The sequence below is a fragment of the Plecotus auritus genome, assembly GCF_963455305.1.
Source record: "Plecotus auritus genome assembly, chromosome: 4".
NCBI classification, from domain to species: Eukaryota; Metazoa; Chordata; class Mammalia; order Chiroptera; family Vespertilionidae; genus Plecotus; species Plecotus auritus.
Window position 1 is genome coordinate 159451686 of NC_137775.1, and position 21209 is coordinate 159472894.

Sequence of the window (21209 nt, forward strand, 5' to 3'; positions counted from 1 at the left end):
TGTTATATGAGGGTTTTGTAAAACCATAAACTCAGAACCAGTTTAAAGGTTCAAGCTATACAAGAGACATGTGAGTCCTGCTCTTTGAAAATCTATGCCTCAAGTTATAGGCTTTTGTTAGGCGCTTCCCACACATGGATGTGCACAGAGAGATTGATTCTCCCTGAAACACAGCAAACCAGACTTGTTGGCACAGTAGTTGCCATGGAATTTAAAGACTAATACTTGTCACAGCCACAAGGGCCCGAACCCCTGTAGCTGAGGCCCTTGATGCCTTGGGATAATAAAAATTAAGACCATTGGCTGGCAGGATCTTAGAAAATATTCTGCTCTTGGCAGAGGAGTCAGTTCATGTTCTATTCCAGACAGACTTCAGAACAAGAGGTGCCCAGCCCCCTCCCAGTAAAACTGAGTATGGCAGGAGAGATCCAGGGAATAGTGATGAAAACATGTTTTTCTGGAGAAATAGAATACATCAATTTGCTGTGAGCACCTTGCATCTTTTTTTTGAGTGATCACTTCTTTCCATCTTCTCTTAGCATTTTATGGCCTTTAGTACCCATCAATAGCAGAATTTACTGGACATCTAGGTTGAGTCTCACCTTGCATTATTCAAGAGCAAGCAAATCCCCAAGATGGCATAGCTCCTAAGAATCAGACAGGACAAAGGCAGGATGCTGGAGGATTAGCAGGGAGAAGTTCTGTTCACCAAAGGAGGAATAAAGACTAGGTAGACACAACAGTGGCTTTAGACTATAGGTGGGTATATGGATAGTCTAGATTGCTCCTCAGTGTCACTAGAGCCATTGACAAATTATCCTCATTGTCAAGAATTCTATTAGTAGCTAATAGATTTGAGCTAATGTTCTATATTAATGATTTTATTTAATCCTAAAAACAAATCCAGAAGACAAGTAATAGTGTCTTTATTTTACACATACGTAAAATGTGGCACAGATAGGTGACCATATGCCAAGGTCATGAAGTAGATTCAAACATTTTTTTGACTACAGAGCCCACTTTGTAAAACAACAACTTTCAAACTTTTTATTACCAGGATTCAAAAGAAATTATTTTACTTTGTAATCCAAAACATACACTTCTACACACATAAACTCCCCAAAATGTTTTAGAAAATGATATTCACCCTTACTATATGCCTTAGATCAGTGTTTTGATATTTTCTATTATATTCTAACTGTTCTCTTTCCTTATAAGTTGCACATTACAATGCACTAATGTATTTCATGACACATGAATAGCTTGTGATCTGCAAATAGAAAACACTGACCTAAAGTATCATGCCATATAGCTTTCCCGAGCTCTTCCATTGTGAATCTCTGGGAACGGATTTTAAGACCAAATTGTTAAATTTACCACGGAAGTATTCTGTTCAATGTTTAAGACCTTCAGGACTTGAGAGGGGACTGGTTATTAATGTTTGCTGATTTCTGCACTATAAATACTCCCACTGTAGCCAATTTGAAGTTATCAATGTGACATCACTAAACAGACTTGGGAAGAAATATGTATATATGGCTCTTGAGAGCTCATACCAGCCAACTAAAGCATACCAATAGTCCCATTCGCGCCCCCCCTCCCCCGCCAATTTTAACAAAATAGAACTAAAAGCATGTCTTAAAGTCATGTCAGAGACTAGAAGAGCTGGAGATATTAATGGCATTTACTTGCCTGTTTGATGGCAATTTTTTAAGTCCACAGTTCCACAGTGTCTGATATATGCAAGTTTTTTCTATTTGAGTTGAGTTCATAAGTGCTAGAGCTTGAAGAATATCAATTAGGCCATGATACTGCATTACCTGTACATTGAGGTATCTAAAACTTCATGATTGAAAATGTTCTTTCTTAAGCCAATGTTTTAGCCTATTTAAAAATTTGATCACCACTATATGGGTAACAAATTAATTTGCACTACTACCTTGAACAATTGGTGGTTTTTTCCTCTTTCTTCAGCAATAAATAATGTAATTCTTTCTCACCAGGAAGCAGTAAGAGTTAATTCATTGTGCAAAAACAGTTTGACATTATTCAGGAGGAAGGGCTGCATATGCAGAGGACATTATTAATAATAGCCCTTAATGGATCATATTGCCAACAGGTAAAAATGTTCTCCTATGAACAGTATTCCTCCATTTCTTCCCATTACCATTTTGTCTAGCGCTAGAGAAAGCTTTTGATAAACCCAGTTTCTGTACTCTCTGTTCATGCTGACAAACCTGTAACTTCTATTAGACTTGGCAGCTTGTAAGAGGAAAAGGACAAAGGTAGGCTGCAGGGAGTTTGGGGAGGCTCCAATTCCAAGGCTTTGTAATGAGGTTAGGAAACTTGAGGATGAAAAAAACAGCTGAGATAGCAACACACCACGTGCTGCAGGCACACACACACACACACACACACAGGAAAATACTGTGCAAGCTGGCATTTCGAAAAATAATGATTTACTTTCAAGGGCAGTGACCAAGTTAATATTACTGATTAAAAGTAAATTACTAGCCATTACCCTAAGGACCAAAGTTTAGCACAATTGTACGTCTGTTTGCCTACCTCATAAAAACACTTTCTTCTAAATTTAGAAGATAAAGGAAATGAGAGATGTGGCTGTATGTGTGTGTGGTGGGAACGGGGTGGAGATGGGGGGAGGGTGTTGTCCAAGGCAAAAGAGTGAAGTGAGCATTTTTCCTTTTGGCTTCATCATCATCTCTTTCTGCTTCATCATGCAAATTGACAGTGTCCCCTCTTCAGTGTTGTTTCCTAGGGTTCTTGGGCTTCTTTCATGTGCTCTATGAATAACATAGGCTCATCAGGAAGGATCTGTCCATTCATTCCCAAAACTGCAACTAATTTTTTTGTTATTTGGAGTTTGATATACATGTAGGATTTCAAATTAGAAAAATTTTAGAGAATGCAGAACTTTCCTCCCTGACTTCAAATCTTAACACAGAGGCTTGGCCTCCACTCCTCTGCTTGGTTATGCATGCTTTCAAAGAACTATTTGGTGTGGAGATTTCCATTCCTCCTAATCTCTATCAGATCCATAATATGCATCTTAATCTTGCTAATTCCTCCAAGTGCTCTCAACTTTTCCAGTTTTACTTTATATTTGTTTCTTTAAAATCATCAATTCAAAGTCAAAGGAAAGATCAGGGGTATCTGGGCTGAATTTCTCTAGAGTCAAAATTGAATCTTGACCTACAATAACATTTTTTTAATGGCTTCATTGTTTGAATGAAATTTCCAAATTATTTTTCCAATCTCCTGACCAGTCTAAAAAACCATCATACTACTTACAGTGGCATTGAATTAAGCATGTTTGTCTATTTTTCAATGTTAAATTTTAATTTATCACTTAACCAACATTTGATAACTATACGTGAGGCACTGTGGAAAACAATGATGTCTAAGGCACTGTCCTTGATATCTATTAGCTTATAATCTAATGGGGAGGAAAGAACCATTTTGTTAATTATTAAATTTCAACTTTTAAAAACTATGCAAATAAGTATAAAACAAAATAGATCATATTGATAAACATAACACAAACCACATGGCAATTCAGCAAATGAAGAAACCCCATTATAGCTAGAATAATGCAGAAGCCTACAAAGGGGTAGAAATTGTAAGCTAGATCTGATAAAAAATGATTTGGTTTGAAAATAGTCAGTTACTAATAATAATCCATTAAGGACTTCTAGGGAAAAAAATTACCTTTATTCCCTAGCATGAGCAAAGGTATTAGAATTGTGCAATCATACATTCTGCTATTAATAATGCCCGCATAGCTACAGCCTCTGTTCATCCAATTGAAAATGGCAGTCTAAGAACAAGGGCCACGTCTTTTGTTGTCTACGGTGTAATTCTGGCAGCTGAAGAATGTGTAATCAAATTTATAGTCAAATAGCATATGTTAGCACTAACCCTAACTTTTCTTCAGATCATTTGGGTGTGCAGGCTTTGAGCACAGGCTCAGAAGCCCTTCCACAACTTAAGGGTTTATTTGTAGGGAAGAGTGAGCCCAGTTTCTGGCATTGTATCTCCCCTGGATGAACAGCTTACTAGTATTCATTGAGTCAAACTGGATTTTACTTCCAACAATAAGTCCCTGTGCAAAGTCAAGAGACTAAGGAAAATACACATTAGCATATGTAGAGTGTGGAAATGCTTCCCGCCCACATATTCCAGGGGTTATATTCCCAGCAAACCTCTGAGATGCTATAAGGCATGGATTAATAGAACTTTGGTAAGCAGGTAGCCGGCAGAGAGGGCTACACATGCTTGTTTGTAGTTGACACATCACTCATCCTCCCAGAATGAAGAACTTTGACTGCAGAGCTGCAATCCCCTGGCTGCATATGAATGTGGGTGCAGTAGGGAGCCTGTTTACCTAGGGAATGTGCTGCTGACTGATTTATAATAAAAGAAACCTAAGAAGAACTAATTGGTGCCCTTTCCCACAACCCGATAAGCTGTGACACGGAGATAAACAGTGGCATTGAATTAAGCATGTTTGTCTATTTTTCAATGTTAAATTTTAATTTCCCCATCTTTTAGCTTCTTAGGGCTTCATTTTAAACAATGCTAAGTGTTTTAAAATTATGCTTAGCCCTACAGTCTTAATCATTATAAATTCTGCTTTAAGGAAAAGGCAAGTAAGAAAATATTAAGACAATGTATTTAAACATTACTCGAATTGATTTTTAATTTGTAATTCTCTAAGACTACATTAAATGTTACTTAAAGATGCTCTGTCAGAGAACTAAAGGAAAAATATTTTATATATTTTTGTCAGTCAACTTGTTTTTAAGATCTGTGTATCTAATTTCTAAATGTATATAACATATGTAATTTGCAATGGCTTGTTTTTTTGAGTCAAGCACTTCATTACAATTCCCATGTTAAAGGAAATCTACAATATACTTCTTTTTTGAGATTTTCACAAATGATAGAGATAGTTGGTAGAAAAAGAGAGGAGTAAGTTTCCATCACTGTCTACATAAAAATATCTAAGCATTTGAAATGTTGACAGCAGAGATCATATTCATTTGTTTACAGTTGGGTACCAGCTCATGGCCTAGCACACACATAGTAGGTATTCAATAAATATTTAATGAATGAATGCATCTCTGAAGCTTTGACTTAGGATAATGTGCATGTGTCTAAGTGTGTATTCTCCTGACCCAAAAGAAGTAAATGTAGGTCAACTTGGGGATGCATCTCTCTTGGCTTATTAGGCACCCATCAGAGCTTCAACTTCCTAATACAAAGGCAGCATTTTCTCCTAGAGAAATGCAAAGTAATTCCTGTAGTTCTACCTGTTGGCAGTCCTATAATCAAATAACATAATAGGGTAAGAGCACTTGGGATGATTAGGTAGGTAATGAAATAAAACAATCCACTTCTCTATCAGAATTCCCATTTTCTATGCCACAAATAAAATAACAGAGTCATTTGCAAACATAATTGGTATGTCTTTAAGAAACATTTGTTGGATATCTTCCTGATTGAAGACACTATGCAAGGCCCTGAATACACAGAGATGAATAAAACAGAGCCTCTACTTGTGAAACAGGCAGACTGATAGATACTATTACTTCAAGTATAATTTGAGGTTTCATTTGAAGTCATCTTTGACTAAGTGCATTTTCCCAAGAGAGAATTAAGCTTTCCATAAACTTGAGGTTATCTTTACCCTTTGAGAAGTCATACTTCACAGTCAAGAGATACCTGCATTTTTTCATAATGGTAAGACTGTGCTGATGACCTTCTTTTAATTAACTATTCTCTTTTATTAGGCACATAAAACAATTATTCTATAGAGCAATCTCTGCTTCTTTATTATTAGTGATAATGATTGCAGTGTCTTTTGCCTTCCATGACAATTTTGCTTCAAAGGGAATTGCACATAAAGATCAAAGAGAGACCAGAAATTGATATGAATTTTCTTTAATTCTCCTACAGTATCAACTTTTTAAAACATTATTGTTTTTAGCCTTTCTGGTGCCCTGTGGCAGATCTCCCAGAGAGGCCCTGGGTTAACACTGAGCATTCCAATGACTGCTGCCGTCATTGCTGAGGTTCACACCTAAATAAATAAACCAAATAAACCCCAGAGGACGTGTGCGTCTCAAGCAAACAGCCCATCACTTGCTCCATGCAAAAGAAACGGAGCATGTGGGAAGCTGGGTTTTAAAGGGCACTGCTAACAAGAGAAGGGAGAAATGTCAAAACTGTTGAACACTGGACTCATTCCTGTTTTGTGTTTTTCACATTGAGTTTTGTTTTTTTCTTCAGATCTTAAAAATCCTACATGCTGTGCCATTTCCTTTATTTTCAATGAGCAGAAAAGGAAACAAATATGAGTTATAATAGTAACAGCAATAGCAAATATTTCTTGAACCAACTACAGCAGGAATAGAAAACAGGAAGTAAACAATTCCACAGTGGAAGGAAGATAGGAAAGAATTCTTGTCCTTTCCTGGTAGTGACTATTGAATCTTAAATAAGTGGGGGTTTACAGATAAATGGGTGTTGAAGGGCATTTTCAGCCAAGGGAATAATATGAGCAACAGCCTGGTGTCCACTAACGTGAACAAAGTTCAATACAGCTGAAGCATAGGTTTGAAGGCCGAAGTGGGACAAAATTGATGAGCATAGTGAATAGTAAGACCTGAGAGCTAGCCAGGGACAAGATCAAGGAGAATGAAGAAGTCAATCCTCCAACCTAGAGAAAAGTAGATTTAGATTGACAGGAGATGGGCCACTCTGAGTTGCAGTTAAGATTATGCATTAGACAGAGCGTTTTCATCAAGGGGACACTGTTCAGATTGTTAACATTTGCTAACTTATCTGAGAACACACGGGTGGTATGGCTTTCAGGCATCCTGATTGAGTAGAGAAGCAGCCAGGAGAGCCCCCTCCTTCAGAACAGCCCACCAATCCACAATTATGCACAAAAGCAGAAGAGCATACAGGCACACTATACGGCCCACACAGGGGCAAACAACTGTACCCTGTCGGGGAAAGCTCCCGGAGTCCCAGTCACTTCTCTCACCTACCTCCGAAAGTTATACAAGCTTACCTCACCTAGCAGGAAGAGGGGTGGGCAAGCAGAGTGAGTGTGCTGCCCAGACTTTGCTCTAGTGCTAGGAAGTGGAGCGACCAGCAGTACAACAGTAGGTCCATTGGTTTGTGTGCATGTGGTGGGACTGCTCCACACCAAGTTTTGAAAAGATCCCTGGGAGGGCCTTAGCCTACTGTAAAAAACACGGCCCTCACAGCAGGACATTGCCATATGTTCTAGCCTATGTTGTATGAAGAAGCTCGATTTATGGAACTCTCTTAAGCTACAATCTACTGTGCAAATCCCAGCACTAGTGCTCACTGCACTCCTCTAGACATGAGGGCCTGTCAGGAGCCGCCTAACGCTGGCTGGAGGAGGCAGCCAGGCGTCAACAATTGCACTTTCCCAAGCCTCTATACTGTACAAGTTATACAATAATAAGTTTTGAAGTTGTGTAATCGAGGAAGGTTTTTTTTCTTCTTCTTCTTCATAATTCACAAAAAGGTGCTTTGGAGGTTGGCGGCAGCTCTCTAGGAATCTACTGCTATGGTCCTATTAGAGATCATAAGAGCCTGGCACAATGGGGAGAGAAAAGAAGGCTTTGAGAAGTGTTAAAGCAGGTAGACTCTGCAGAACTTAGTGGCTAATTGAAAGCAATGAGAAAGGCTCTAGCATATAGGTTTCTGGCTTGAGAGAAAATCCATTCACAGAGATAAGGGAGAGTTTATAACATGTAGACCTGGAGGTGACAGAGGGGTGTATCAGTACAGCTGTTTAGCAGGCAATTAACCTAGGAGCCATTTAAGTGGAGGTTGAAACTATGAACACTGGCGGAGCTAGAGCTCAGGAAAGGGGGCGGGAAAATGGGGGTGTTCAGCAATGGAATTTGAGATGTAGTCAGAAAACAGAAACCTAGAAATTTTCAACAGATGGAAAATAGTCAAGCTTTAAAGTCAAGTAAAATGAGGATTAAAGTGAGAATATGGAATTTAGAAACTAGTAGATCAATAGTAGCTTTTTTCAAAGCCATTTGTTAAAGCAGTGAAGAAAGAATCTTGAATGCAGTGGGCTGAGAGCATTGGGATAAGAGGGAATGGGGACAATGCTGCAGATAATTATTCTGAATAGTTCACCTATGAAGGGAGGACAGGGATGTGATGGTAGGAATTCAGAAATGGTGATAGAGTTATAATTGTGTTTTGTTTTGCTTCCAAATGGGAAGGGAAGAATGAATAAAAGGAGTTGGTTACAAAGGTAGCTTAAAGAGAGGGAATAAAGACTCAGACCAAGTTGTAATTCTACAAAGAGCTAAGTAAATGGCTCAGTAGAGAGAGTACTGAACTTGGCATTAGAAAAAACAGAATCTGAACACTATCTCCATTCTAAGTACACTTTGCCAGATTATCTCTTTAGTCCTCAGTGTTCATTTCTGGGAGCTGGGATACTAAGATCTACATCACAGTGGGTTGAAAAGACTGGGTGAGGATACTGTGGGAGAGTGCCTGGTGCAGTGGTGTGGTGTGTGGTTAATAAATGGTACTTTGAGTCATTATCCCATCAAAGGCCTGAATGGGGACCATCAATGTAATCACTGTTCTTTTTTTTTTTTTTTTACCATTTTTGTTCATATAATTTTTATCTCTCTAGGAATTTGGTGACAGACTCTGCTAGTCTGTTCTTCCCTTATATGAAGGAAAGGCCAAAGGCCCAGTTTGGAAATGAGAGAGGAAGTCTAGCGGGCAACATTGGCTCCATCCACTGATATCTCCTACAGGTACAGAAACAGGATTCATGAAGATGTTGACAAGACTTCAAGTTCTTACCTTAGCTTTATTTTCAAAGGGATTTTTACTCTCTTTAGGAGATCATAACTTTATAAGGAGGGAGATTAAAATAGAAGGTGACCTCGTTTTAGGGGGCCTATTTCCTATTAATGAAAAAGGCACCGGAATTGAAGAATGCGGGAGAATCAATGAAGACCGAGGGATTCAACGCCTGGAAGCCATGTTGTTTGCTATTGATGAAATCAACAAAGACAATTACTTGCTACCAGGAGTGAAGTTGGGTGTCCACATTTTGGATACATGCTCAAGGGATACCTATGCATTAGAGCAATCACTGGAATTTGTCAGGGCATCTTTGACTAAAGTGGATGAAGCTGAACATATGTGTCCTGATGGATCCCCTGCCATTCAAGAAAATAGCCCACTGCTCATTGCAGGGGTCATTGGTGGCTCTTACAGCAGTGTTTCCATACAGGTAAGTCTGGCCAGGGCTACTGCTAAAACGTTGTGTCTCTTTCATTTTACATCTTGTCAAACAAGAGACTATCCTCATAACTTGATCAATGGGTGATATTAACAGTGTCATTGTTCATATCTATGGGTATTTGATAATATAGGGGTGCAGACAGAACAGTTGTCTAGCAATGAAAATTGTTTAGAAATATGTCAGGTAGCTACTGCAGCATAACAACCTACCCCAAAATTCAGTGACTTAAAACAATAATTCATTATTATAGTTTCTAAGTCTAAAGATCAACAGAAGTAAGCCTATCAAGGCTGAGTTCAGCTAGCAGTGACCTTGCCCCAGGTTGTCCCTTATTCTCTGACTGGAATCAGTGAGGTTGCCCAGGCATAGTCTTCTCAGAGTGTTGACAGAGGTGCAAGTGAACACAAATTTAACAGCCCAGGCCCCTCCAAGCTTCTTTTTGCATCCTATCTGCTAACAGCCTGCTATCAAAGCAGCTCACAGGCCTCAGCCCAGAGTCACGGAGTGGGGGAATATGTCCTGCCCACAGGACAAGTTACATCACAAAGGATGTGGGTATATAATGGAGTAAAGAACTGAATTCATTGATATAATCAACCACAAGAAGATTCAATATCGCTGAACTCTATTTTTTTTTCGCACTAATTTTTACTAAAGCATCATTTTGCTCAGAGATAATTTATAAACAATTTCTCATGAATAACCCTGATAATCTACTCAGAAAAGTCAGATAATGACTACCAAAAAAAAAAAAAGGAACAATTCAGCTCCCAACTTAGATAAAAAACTGGTAAGAGGCTCTCATAATTTCGTTAGAAAAATAAGGAACATATTATTCAAACTCTTGCAATGCTCACCTATTCAACTTTCTCATTTTCCCAACCCCCAGGAAGATTGGTTTCATAAAACTCCCACTGGTAGGTAGCACAAGAACTAGGACTCCGATAGATCCTTTGTACTTTGGGGCTCTTTCAACTGTCCCATATGATTTCTATATGTTACTTGAAGTTCAATTTTTTTTTCTGGTGGAAGCATTAATATCACAGTAATAAAAAGTCATAATTCTAGGAGTCATATACTTTACTTCCTACCAAATTACTATAATCAAAGCCCCAAGTACTAGAGAAAGCCATATTATACTCACAGTGTCTTCCTATGTCATGAACCACTTAAATTGGCTTTATTTGCATAGGAATAACCTTATTTCTATATCCCAGATTTGTGGCATTTAAAATTCTATGTAAAATTCCATGCTATTCAAAATGAGCTATTTGAAATTTCTTTCCTTCTTCAGAGCACATCCTCATATTATGAGTAATTAAGATAATTAACTTTTCAAAAACACCCTTTGACTTCATTAGACAGATGAAAATATTGCCCATTTCAAAGCATATAATGGTAATTTTGCACTCTTTCTATACTTGGATCAAGAGAGATGGAATTTTCTATTTGAGACAAGAGAATTAAAAAATATACATCTGTCATACTTCAATAACAATTTCAGCAGATATGTGCCAATCATTTTACAAATATTTATACTATGCCTAATATTACCACTAGTGAGGTATTATGTATATGCCAGTGTGAAGTGTGCAGGTGGCAGTCTATCAGTGATTCTCTCTAATCATTGATGTTTCTATCTCTCTCTCCCCCTACTTTCCTCTCTCTGAAATGAATTACATACATATAAAGTTGTTGAGAGGATAAATTGAGAGAATTTGTGGGAAATGCCTCACCAAAACCCAAAAGATTCAATAAATGTTCCTAAAATTATAGGAAAAGTCAGTGGAAGAGCCACAACTAAAACTAGCTCCATGGTCTGCCCTTTCAGTGGCCGAGCAGTCCCATGAAGTCATTGAGGATCCCCCATGTACTTCAGTCTTCATGAAGGTCACTGTTGCAAGGGTTAGGGAGACCACTAATGTAGAGCACACAGCCTTCATATCAAGTAACTTAAAATCTGTCTATGGGTACAATACTGCTATAAAATAACAGTGACTACAATTCAGAATATGTTCATGTGGCTCACAAGGTAAGATGATGCTTAGAAAGGCTTCGAGGATGACTGATAGAATGAAAGTTTCATTGGAGAAAGGCTACTTGGGTCACAGTGTGAATGAGATGCTAGATGTGAGGAGGATGATCAGAATGTTGTGGCAGGTGTGCGTGTGCTGTGGACAGTGACCCTGACAGGAGTAAGAAGGTGTGCTGAAGAGGGAGGGTAGGAGAGAGCTTCACTCCCTCCTCCATGGCCCCCAGGTGTCCTGACTACTCAGTCTTGATTAGGCCATACACTGGTCCCAGCCAAGGTAGGTTGGGAGGTAAAGCAATTTGTCTATACAGTGACTTTCAGGTTGCTAGCATCTTCAATTCCGGTGACTTTTTCCCACAAAGTCTTGCTTTCAGCTAGGCATCATAAATGAAAGAGGTCTTAGGGGACTTTTATACAGCTAATAATTCAAGTGTATTATCCTTTTGAAATATATCTGCCTTTTCATAAGAATCCTAGAAAAATAGTCAATGGCAATCCAAAACAATACATTTCTAACTGTAAATTTAAGGCACTCTTGTACACTAATGAGGGAAACATTTTAACAGAGAGGATTTTTCGGGGTACCTCTCACACTCACCTCCTTCTGCTCCTGGCCCAGTTCTGATTATACACCTCTGTGTCTGGGAACTGTAATGACAGCAGGTAGCTCATAGTCTCAAAGATCCATGCACATCAGTCAAAACTATCATCCTTTTTAAACTGCTTTTTATTTCCTGAATATTTACTGGAAAGTGTCATTGCTTGAACTGAGCAGGAGAGAAAAAGAGGGTAAAATTTGTAGAAGAAATATACTATACAAATCCACCACACAATTTTAAAAATTGCTATTATCTAATCATAGCATCCAGTCCCAAACCAGGTCACAGAATGTTCAGTCACAACATTGCCCATTGAGAGATGGAAAATGATAATATTTGTGCACCTTCCCTTTTGTGGTTGGGCCAGTCAGATGTTATAATCTTCCCACTTGGGCCAGATTTCTTCAGGAGGTGCTTTCTTTCCAGCTTCCTCTTCTTTCATTATCTTCCCACTAAAGGAGAAGAATTCTCCTAGAAGTCAGTAGAGGAGATATGCCCCGCTGTGTGAGTTCATACAATAGGCATTGTTTGCAGATAACAAAAACTACATGAAAGGAGCAGTTCTTAGTGATTTGCTGGGTTAAGCTGTATCACCACTGATGAAGACCTGAATAATTATTTTCCTAATCTTCTTAGTCAGTAAGACAAACCACTCTGTGGTGGTCCCTTTTATAAAGCAACAGTCTTGATTTCTTAATTTGATAATCAATGAAAGCTGGCATCAAAATCCTTCTTTGTTAGCAAATATACATGGGGTCTATCCACCCCCTCTAGTGAATGAATTTCTTTTCAAAACATTTTTAAGACTATTCTTCTCTTCTCCATAAGCCTGTAATCCACCCATTGCAGGGAAAATGGTTTTGATTCAAGAAGAGACTCAGGCTAGTTGCCTTTAGCTGAGCAGTTGTCCACGTGGTACTTATTTTGCAGCAGTGTTTAAATTTGTGCTTTTAAAAAATAGACTCTAGTTAGAGCTCCTAAGTTGTCTAGTCTAAAATGTCCTTTGAAATGTTCCAAAAATGTCCCTCACTCTTTTCAGAGGATGTATCATTTTGTCAGTCTTGCTTGCGTAGCTGGAGCAAATTCTAGCTGGAACATGACAGGTATAAATTGACCTAGTTATTATTGTGCCCCTTAGTGTTACAGTGACTTCAGCAACAAATGGGAATTTGGGTCAGATAGCCTCTCAAAGCTAAGCTCATAGTAAGGGCAGGAGAGATCCCTAAAATGATCTTACTACCTCTTCCCATCCGTAGTATAATCAGACCCTTTTACAGATTTTTTGGTAGTATTCATATCCCAGGAACTCTCTAACCCTGGGAGAAGAGTTATAATATTATTTATTATGACATAGATTTGGACATGCCATGCATTGCTCACATTATGCCTCTGAGAAAAAATAACTCTTTAAACGAAATCCCTTGCAGTGTCACATTTTTTTATATGGGGTAAGGAGAACAACACATCAAGACCCCTTATATTATTCCTCCTCCACCTAATTCGATAGTATGAAAGTGGACCACCACTGGTCAATTTATATTAAGCATCATCTTCCCTCAATTATTCATTCTCCTTTAAATTCAAATGCTTTGGGGAAGTGTCATACATGAATTACTGGTCTTATTATTGGCAAATCAGAAAAAAAAGTTGCAGGATTTGGAAGTACAAAGCCTTCAATATAGTTAGCTGTGTTCAAGTATCAGACAGACAGATGAATGGAAAAATGTATATTTTTGTGGATAAATAAATTAGATCTAGGGCAGAGTTTCTCAACCTTGACACTAGTGGGATAGATAATTCTTTGTTGTGTGAAGCAGCCCTGTGCATTGTGGGAGGATTAGCAGCATCACTGACGTCTACCTACTAGACTAGATCTCATCAGCACCTCAAATTGTGACATCCAAAAATATTTCCATACATTGCCAAATTACAAGTTACCCCCTTTTCCACTGGCAAACTGGTTGAGAGCAAAACACAGGATCAACATAAGGAAGAGTTCTTAGGAATGAAATAGAATAATCTAGAAGGAAGGGGGTAGGAAGTAATTCCTCAGTCACTGTAGTTATTCAAACAAAAGCTGTCCTATTATTGAGGAAATTGAAGCAACATATCAGTGTTTGAACTACAGATGTTCCTTGACTTATGATGGAGTTACATCTTGATAAACTATCATAAACTGAAAATATTGTAATTCGAAAATGCATTTAATACACCTAACCTACCAAACACCATAGCTTCCTGGAGCCTACCTTAAACATGCTCAGAGCACTTACAGTAGCCTACAGTTGGGCAAAATCATCTCGGTGCCGCTGTCCAACAATCATGGGAAAGTATCATACTGCGTATGGCTAGCCCTAGAAAATGTCAACATTTAAGTAACAGATTATACTGAATGGGCATCACTTTTTCACCTTTATATAGTCAAAAGGTTGTAAATCAAACCATCATAAGTTGGGGATCATCTGTACATGGTATTTAAGGGCACATGTTAATTTCTTAAAAAATATATTTTTATTGATTTCAGAGAGGGAGAGGGAGAGATAGAAATACCAATGATAAGAGAGAATCATTGATTGACTGCCTCTTGCACACCCCACACTGGGGTTTGAGCCCACAACTTGGGCATGTACCCTGACAGGGAATCAAACCATGACCTCCTGGTTCATAGGTCAACACTCAACCATTGAGTCCCGCCGGCTGGGCAGGGCACTTGTTAATTTTAAAGTTATATGTTGCTCAAGCAAAATACTATTAGGATATGAGTGATGGCAAAGGAAGTACCTAAAACATGAAGCAAATAAATAATAGGCTCTTTTTCATCAGAATCACTTTGAAGAAGTCTAGTCAATTGTCGTTTCACTTGATTATGGTAGTATTTTTGTGCACTGGGTGAATCTAGCATCTCAATTATTTACATATTACAACTGGACACTCAAAAAATCATTTTCATCAGAAAATAAGCATTTATTAAACATATTTTTAGGTACAGCAAGAACACTATTGTGTAGAGTCTGGGTAACAGGAGGAAAAGAGAATGTAAAATACAATTTTTAAATAGTAGACATCTTATGAGCCCCTGAGACACGTATAAGCAAATTAGAAACTATATCAAATCCATACATAAAACAGGTGCAAGTATAGAACTTAAGTATCAGCTGGCAATATAAGTACCAGGAGACCACAAAGAATAACAGAATGAGCAGAAAGGAATGGAGTTGAACAGGAAAAAGACAGATCTGTACAAATAGAAAACCTGCCTTTAAAGTCTTCCTGGAAAGTTGCTTTCTCATGGTCTACTGGATAGTATCTACATATTTTTTCATGAAAGAAAGAACACAATGTTTCTTCCAATTGGAATGTAATGTTCTTTAGCTATTTGTAGGCCTTGCCAAATCCCTCTTTCCTTTAGTTCACAGCTCAAACCCTATCCCTTTTGAGAAATCTTTCCCAAGCTCCCACTACATAAACAAACACTTCAACTACTATCTTATTAAATATAATTATTCATTTGCATCTCTATTTTCCCACCAAACTGTAAGCTACTTGAGTAGCTTAGGAACCACATCTTTTTGTCTTTGTATTGAGGGCACCTAAAATAATGCTTCCACATTGAGAGTAAAGGCTTTTTGAATGAATTGAATTAATAGAATGATAACCTAAAACATTTCCAGAGGCTGAAAATCCCTAAACGAATCTTGGATTGGCAATCACAACCATGATCTGCTTATTCTACATCGGTCTGGATATTCACAAATGAAAATCAGCATTTTCTACAATGGCAAACTTGGTTTGATTCCAAAGACAGATGATGTAGCAAAGTGGACATGTGAGATAAAAGTCCCCTGATCTTTCTTGCCTCTACTGTCTACACGTGTGCCACAAAAGATGCCTCGATTTGAGATCATCTCTAAAGCTTCTACTCCATTTTCCCTTAGACTGACTAACCAGAGAAGACCACCCAAGACTCAATACAACTGGGCACCCAGGACCATTTCAGATAAGGCTAGAGCTCCGTCCATCCTCTAATCTAGCTCATACAGTCTCTCCATATAAAGAATACAAAGAATGCTGGCCATGTCAGATCCTGTGCTTGCAGGAAACACAAAGGAGAAGGAAGCATCATCTGTCCTTAAGAAAACCAGAGTGACAGCATTAGAAACCCCTTTACTAAACTATCTTTAGTATTTCTATCATTAGAAATGTAAAAATGATAGTTGCATTTAGTGAGTTTAATATCACAGATATAACAATCATAGGCACAGATATGTTATAACTACACATTTTTTAGTGTGACTTTCTTGAAAAATTTCAGCTCAATGATCTTACTAGAATTTATTTAACCCTTCATGGCATCTCTTCTCATGTTTAAGATGGAAATATTAGTAGTACCTCCCTTCCTGGTTTATTGTGGGATTGTGGAATTAAGTGAGAAAATACATGAAAAGCAGTAAAAATCATGTTTTATGATAATGAGCATTCAACATTTTAGATTTTACTAAATACTATCTGTTAGCTTTTTAAAAAACTTTTTAATCTTTATTGTTAATAGTATTATAGATGTCCTCCCCCCAATTTTCCCCCATTGCCTGCCTCCACCTGGTTCCTGCCCCACCCTAGGTCTTCACCACCCTATAGTCTGTGTCCATAGGCTATGCATATAAATTCTTTGGTTAATCTCTTCGCACCCACCCCCTTCCCAGTTCCAAGAGGAATTGAGGCTCATAAAGGTTAAGTACAAAGTTCAACTTTCTACCACTTTGTAAGTAATTGAATCAACATGAAAATCCAGAAAGCTTGCCTCCCACACTGCTCTCCTAATCACCCCCTCACATAATCTAAGCTTCAGAAAACTCTGACACCAAAGTTATCTCAGATGGAATCTTTTTGTTTATTTCCTTCCCAGACTTTTCATTCGAAGGCATTCTCCCAATACTTGTCGTTTTGAAACCTCCCTCCATTGCACCTGCTTGCCCTCCTTCAAATAAGGGCAATGCTTCTCAGGGACTTCATCACAGGGAGAGAGACAATAGCAACAGCAATTTAAAAATGCTTTTAATGACATTGTTTCATTGTAGAAATTTTTAATCAGAGGTAATTATCTAAGGTGCACTCACTACTTTTTCCTTTCCTTTGTCAACTTATTGCTTAATTTCCCTTCTGTCACGTGTTGATTTGGAAATCAGTCTTGTGAAAAACAACAGGTTACCATTAGGACCACTGTCCACAATGCAATAAAATGGCCCAGCACTGAGAATCAGCTTCTATTGGGGCCACATATCTGTGATTGCAGGTCATGGTATTTACACACCCCTGAAATATCAACACGTATCTTAGACTATGATTATAGATTACGCAGCAAGCTCATTGAAATAGGATTCCTGACTCTTTTAATTAAACCTAAGATTTTGCTTTAACAACACCAAGTTCTCTTTCCAAATTACCATTAAATATGTGCCCTTTTAATGGATCTGTATGTACAAGGCTCAGTATTTCTATATGGAAAGAGCCAACACTTAGCAGTTGATAACGAAGTCCATCGATTTAATGTAATATAAGAGCTTTTACTGCTCTATGAAAAAGGCAGTTGAAAATTTACAGGACAGTTTTCTAATTAGTGGACTTTGAAAATTTAAGAATAGTGTTCCAAAAACACCTGCAGCTAAACTCAAGTAAACGTTGATACTCCAGGTGGTGTATCAGTGGGACTTTGAACACCAAATTGTGGTGGCGCTATTTTTGACATCACCACCTGGTAGGTTATGAAAATCCCTCTGTTACTAGTGATGAAGTCCCGATTCTTGCCATAGGGGAAAATACAATAGCAGCAACACCTTCAAAAATTATATTCCAAATACAGACTAGATTTCCTTGCCAGGTGGTCAGAATGGCAAAGCATCTGAGACCTTTGCCATCACTTGGTAGGGTTAAAAGTCTGGGGCATGCATCCCAGGGACTAGTTGGTTTCTCCCAGGCCCAGGGCCTCCAATTTGGGTAGCTGCCATTAGGCTCACAATGTGGCCTCATAGAATGCAAATCAGGCAATTAAGTGTTCCTAATGGGGAAAACAGATGTGACTGAACACATACTCTATCATTTGCTTAGAATGTTTATGTAAAAAGAAAGTTTTCATAAAAATAAAAGCTATATATATATATATGCTTTAGCACTTATTACTTAGGTTTACACAGTAGTTTTAAGTAGTATTATTTACACAAAATTTAAAGAAATTCAAAAATAAGCATAGGTTGACTTTCAACTGATATCAATGGCTATTTAGCAGACTCTCGGTTTTTATTTCTATATTAAAGAAAGTCTTTATGTTATCTTTTATGAGCTAATTCCAGAAATTTAAAAGCTCTTTAGCTTTCCTACAGTCTCCAACAACCAATATCATTTATGACCTACTTTTTTCGAAGAAGGATTCAAGGTAACCTGTAGTGACACAAACAGAAGGACAAATTAAGTATTGAGCAATTACTATCAATCAAATAAATGGTTTTAAGTGGACGCAATTTTTCTTTAAACCTCCAATCTTGACCTTTCTATTATTAATGTATTCATTGCTCTTCAGATTACATGATCCCTGACCTTCAAGAACTCACAGCCTAAGTTAGAATGAGTATTTTGTCCATTTGATTACCCTTCCCTAACCCTTTCTTTTCAAGTTGGGTGTCATCCACGGTAGTCTTTTTAAAACATAACTTTGGTCATGTCATTTCCTTAATTTAAAAATTTTAATGTCATTTTACCTCTTAAAAAATAAAATTCAAAATCTTTAGCATAGCATATAAAACACTTAGCAATCTAGCCACAGTCCCTCTATCCTTCCTTACCCTACCCTAAAAGGCACTGGGTACTCCGATAACACTGAACTTTCTGATACTACAAAAACCAGTGTGCTTTCCTCCATTTCTGTCTTTGTGTTCTTCTGCCTAAAAATGTTCTTTCCCTTTCTCTGCCTGGCAAACTTTCACTTATTCTTCAAGATCAAACCTAAATGTCACCTCTACATGGGAGCCTGTCATGACTCACCTCAGTGCAATTAGTTGCTCCTTCACTCATGTGTTGGTATAAGTATGTATACATATATCTCTAAACTTAATCCTCATTATGTTTCTTTGTCTCCTACCAGACTATAACTTTCTGGAAGACAGTGGAGGTATATTACTCATCTTAGAACAACTGAAATTTTAGAATAGTGGCTTGTATAATTGGCATCAATCAAGGTTTGTTGAATGAATAAACATTATTCATCATCTCTATCACTTTATCACTTTTTGAACATTTACTATGTGCCAGCCAGTGAGCTAAGTACTTCACATATGTTATCTTTAATCCTTACTTATAACTTCATAAGGCAGAGACTATGGTATTCCCTTTTTCCAGATCAAGAAACTGAAGCTTAAGAAATTAAAATAACTTCCCTAAATTCACAAAGGTAGTGAGAGAAGGAACTGGGTTTTCAATGTTGGTCTGTTTGATCTCAATCCTGTGCATTGAACCACTATACTATTTGCTTTTGTATCTGACAACTCTGTTGAACTAATGAACAGTTAACAGGAAAACAAGGAATAACACAGTTCTATTTGCTAAATAAGATGGTATATACCCCTCTGCCCTCATGATTACCACAGACTCTCAGAAGTAAATAATCATCTTTTTTAAGAAATTAGCCTACAGCTCTCAGCTCCCCTCAGGCATACCCAATAGCTGTTGGCCTTTGGTTAATAGCCAACAAGAACTGGAATACTCTTTTTTATTGATAAGGCTTTATTTGTCATATTATTGTGATGCAAGTGACTTCAAGGGCAGCAGGAAAATGTGGGTTAGTTCAACTTGTGGCTCTGTTAAATCCTCAGAAGACACTATCAAAAATCAACATGCAGGGCACTGATTAAAGGACATGGTCCTGCGAAGTCTATTGGTGTCAGGTCACCCTGGGAGTCATGCTTTCGCCAGGTGTTGCTGGCAAAGACCAATGCACTCTGGAACCATTGTTAGGGACTGGAATCCAAACCAATTCAGATCCATGATTTCTCTTGAAAATTAATTCATGGGGTAAGAAAGGAGCAAAAAGTAGATGCAGACTGATATAGTGGGCAAAATGCCTTCTTGTTCCTCTTGAAAGTACCTGCTAGGTGGGTGGGGGAAAAAAGTTATTCCTTAGATAGTGCCTTGTTAGTAAGGGAGCAAGACAGACACTTACAAATGTGGAGTGGCACTGTCGCAATGAGAAACCTGACATGTCTCCTAAAAAAGTGTGACTCAGGGAGTCCTATGTGGTCTGCATATCATTTAAGCTCAGCAATGATCCATGAGAATGACAAAATGGATAACCTCGATCTTAATAAGGCTCTTAGTCACAAATAAAAAGCAAAACCACAGGTGTTGGCTGCAATGATTTCAGGAGATTTGGGGATAGAAATCGGGGTTACTTTGAGCCATGCTTGAAAGTTTCTGCCATGATTAAGGAGCCCTTTGTATGGAATGCCCAGGCAAAATCATCACAACCAAGTCATGCTGTTGAATGGGAATGGCAATATGAATCTTTCACTGAAGAATTTGGAATAAGAATTAGTGACTTTTGCAGATTTTACTGAATAAACTGGCATTTACTACACTCCATTGTACAATTTCCTAAATCCAGATAAGTCTCTGGCCTTCAGACATTGGCTCCAGTCAATCCCTTTCATGCACACACACAAAAAGATGTGCTAATCTTATTTGAAATAACAATAAGATTGGCGTCCTTTATAGGCAGATAAATCATTTGATGTGAACAGCTTGAATTCTTCAGGCATTTTCTCCACTATATACTACCTCTCCATTTAAAATCCAAGCCAATCTGGGATGTTGTATGGCTAATAGCGCAACTCGATCAATCTGAATAGGAGAGTCAGTGTGGGCTTTAACCATCACAACTTTTAGAACTTGCTTTATGTAATAACCTGGGTTATCAGGTAGCAGATGGTTCACAGTGCGGTACTCAGCAGTTCCCTTCCAAGATTATATATAAGCATTTAATTAAAAGAATGGAACAAAGTATTCAGCACCTCATATGTGATAAAACCACTGAAGAGTTAGGCTTATTTTTAGAAACCAGCTCCAAAAAATATGTGAATAGCACAGAATGCTAAGGCAAACACATGGAGGTGATCATTGTGTCTCCTGATTCCCAGGACAGCAGAACAGCAATGGGTTATTTTTTATTGTATATAGTTTAGCTCTG

The 21209-nt window shown here is 38.0% G+C and overlaps 1 protein-coding gene across 2 annotated transcripts in view; it reads left to right on the plus strand.

The window, feature by feature from the left end:
• Positions 1-21209, plus strand: part of GRM3 (glutamate metabotropic receptor 3) — a 198846-nt gene that overhangs the window by 106230 nt on the left and 71407 nt on the right. For both annotated transcript variants that reach the window (XM_080666476.1, XM_080666477.1), the window contains exon 2: positions 8726-9337. In XM_080666476.1, the coding sequence (XP_080522602.1) occupies positions 8870-9337 (468 nt within the window). In that variant the 5' untranslated portion in view covers positions 8726-8869. The remainder of the gene's footprint in view (positions 1-8725; positions 9338-21209) is intronic.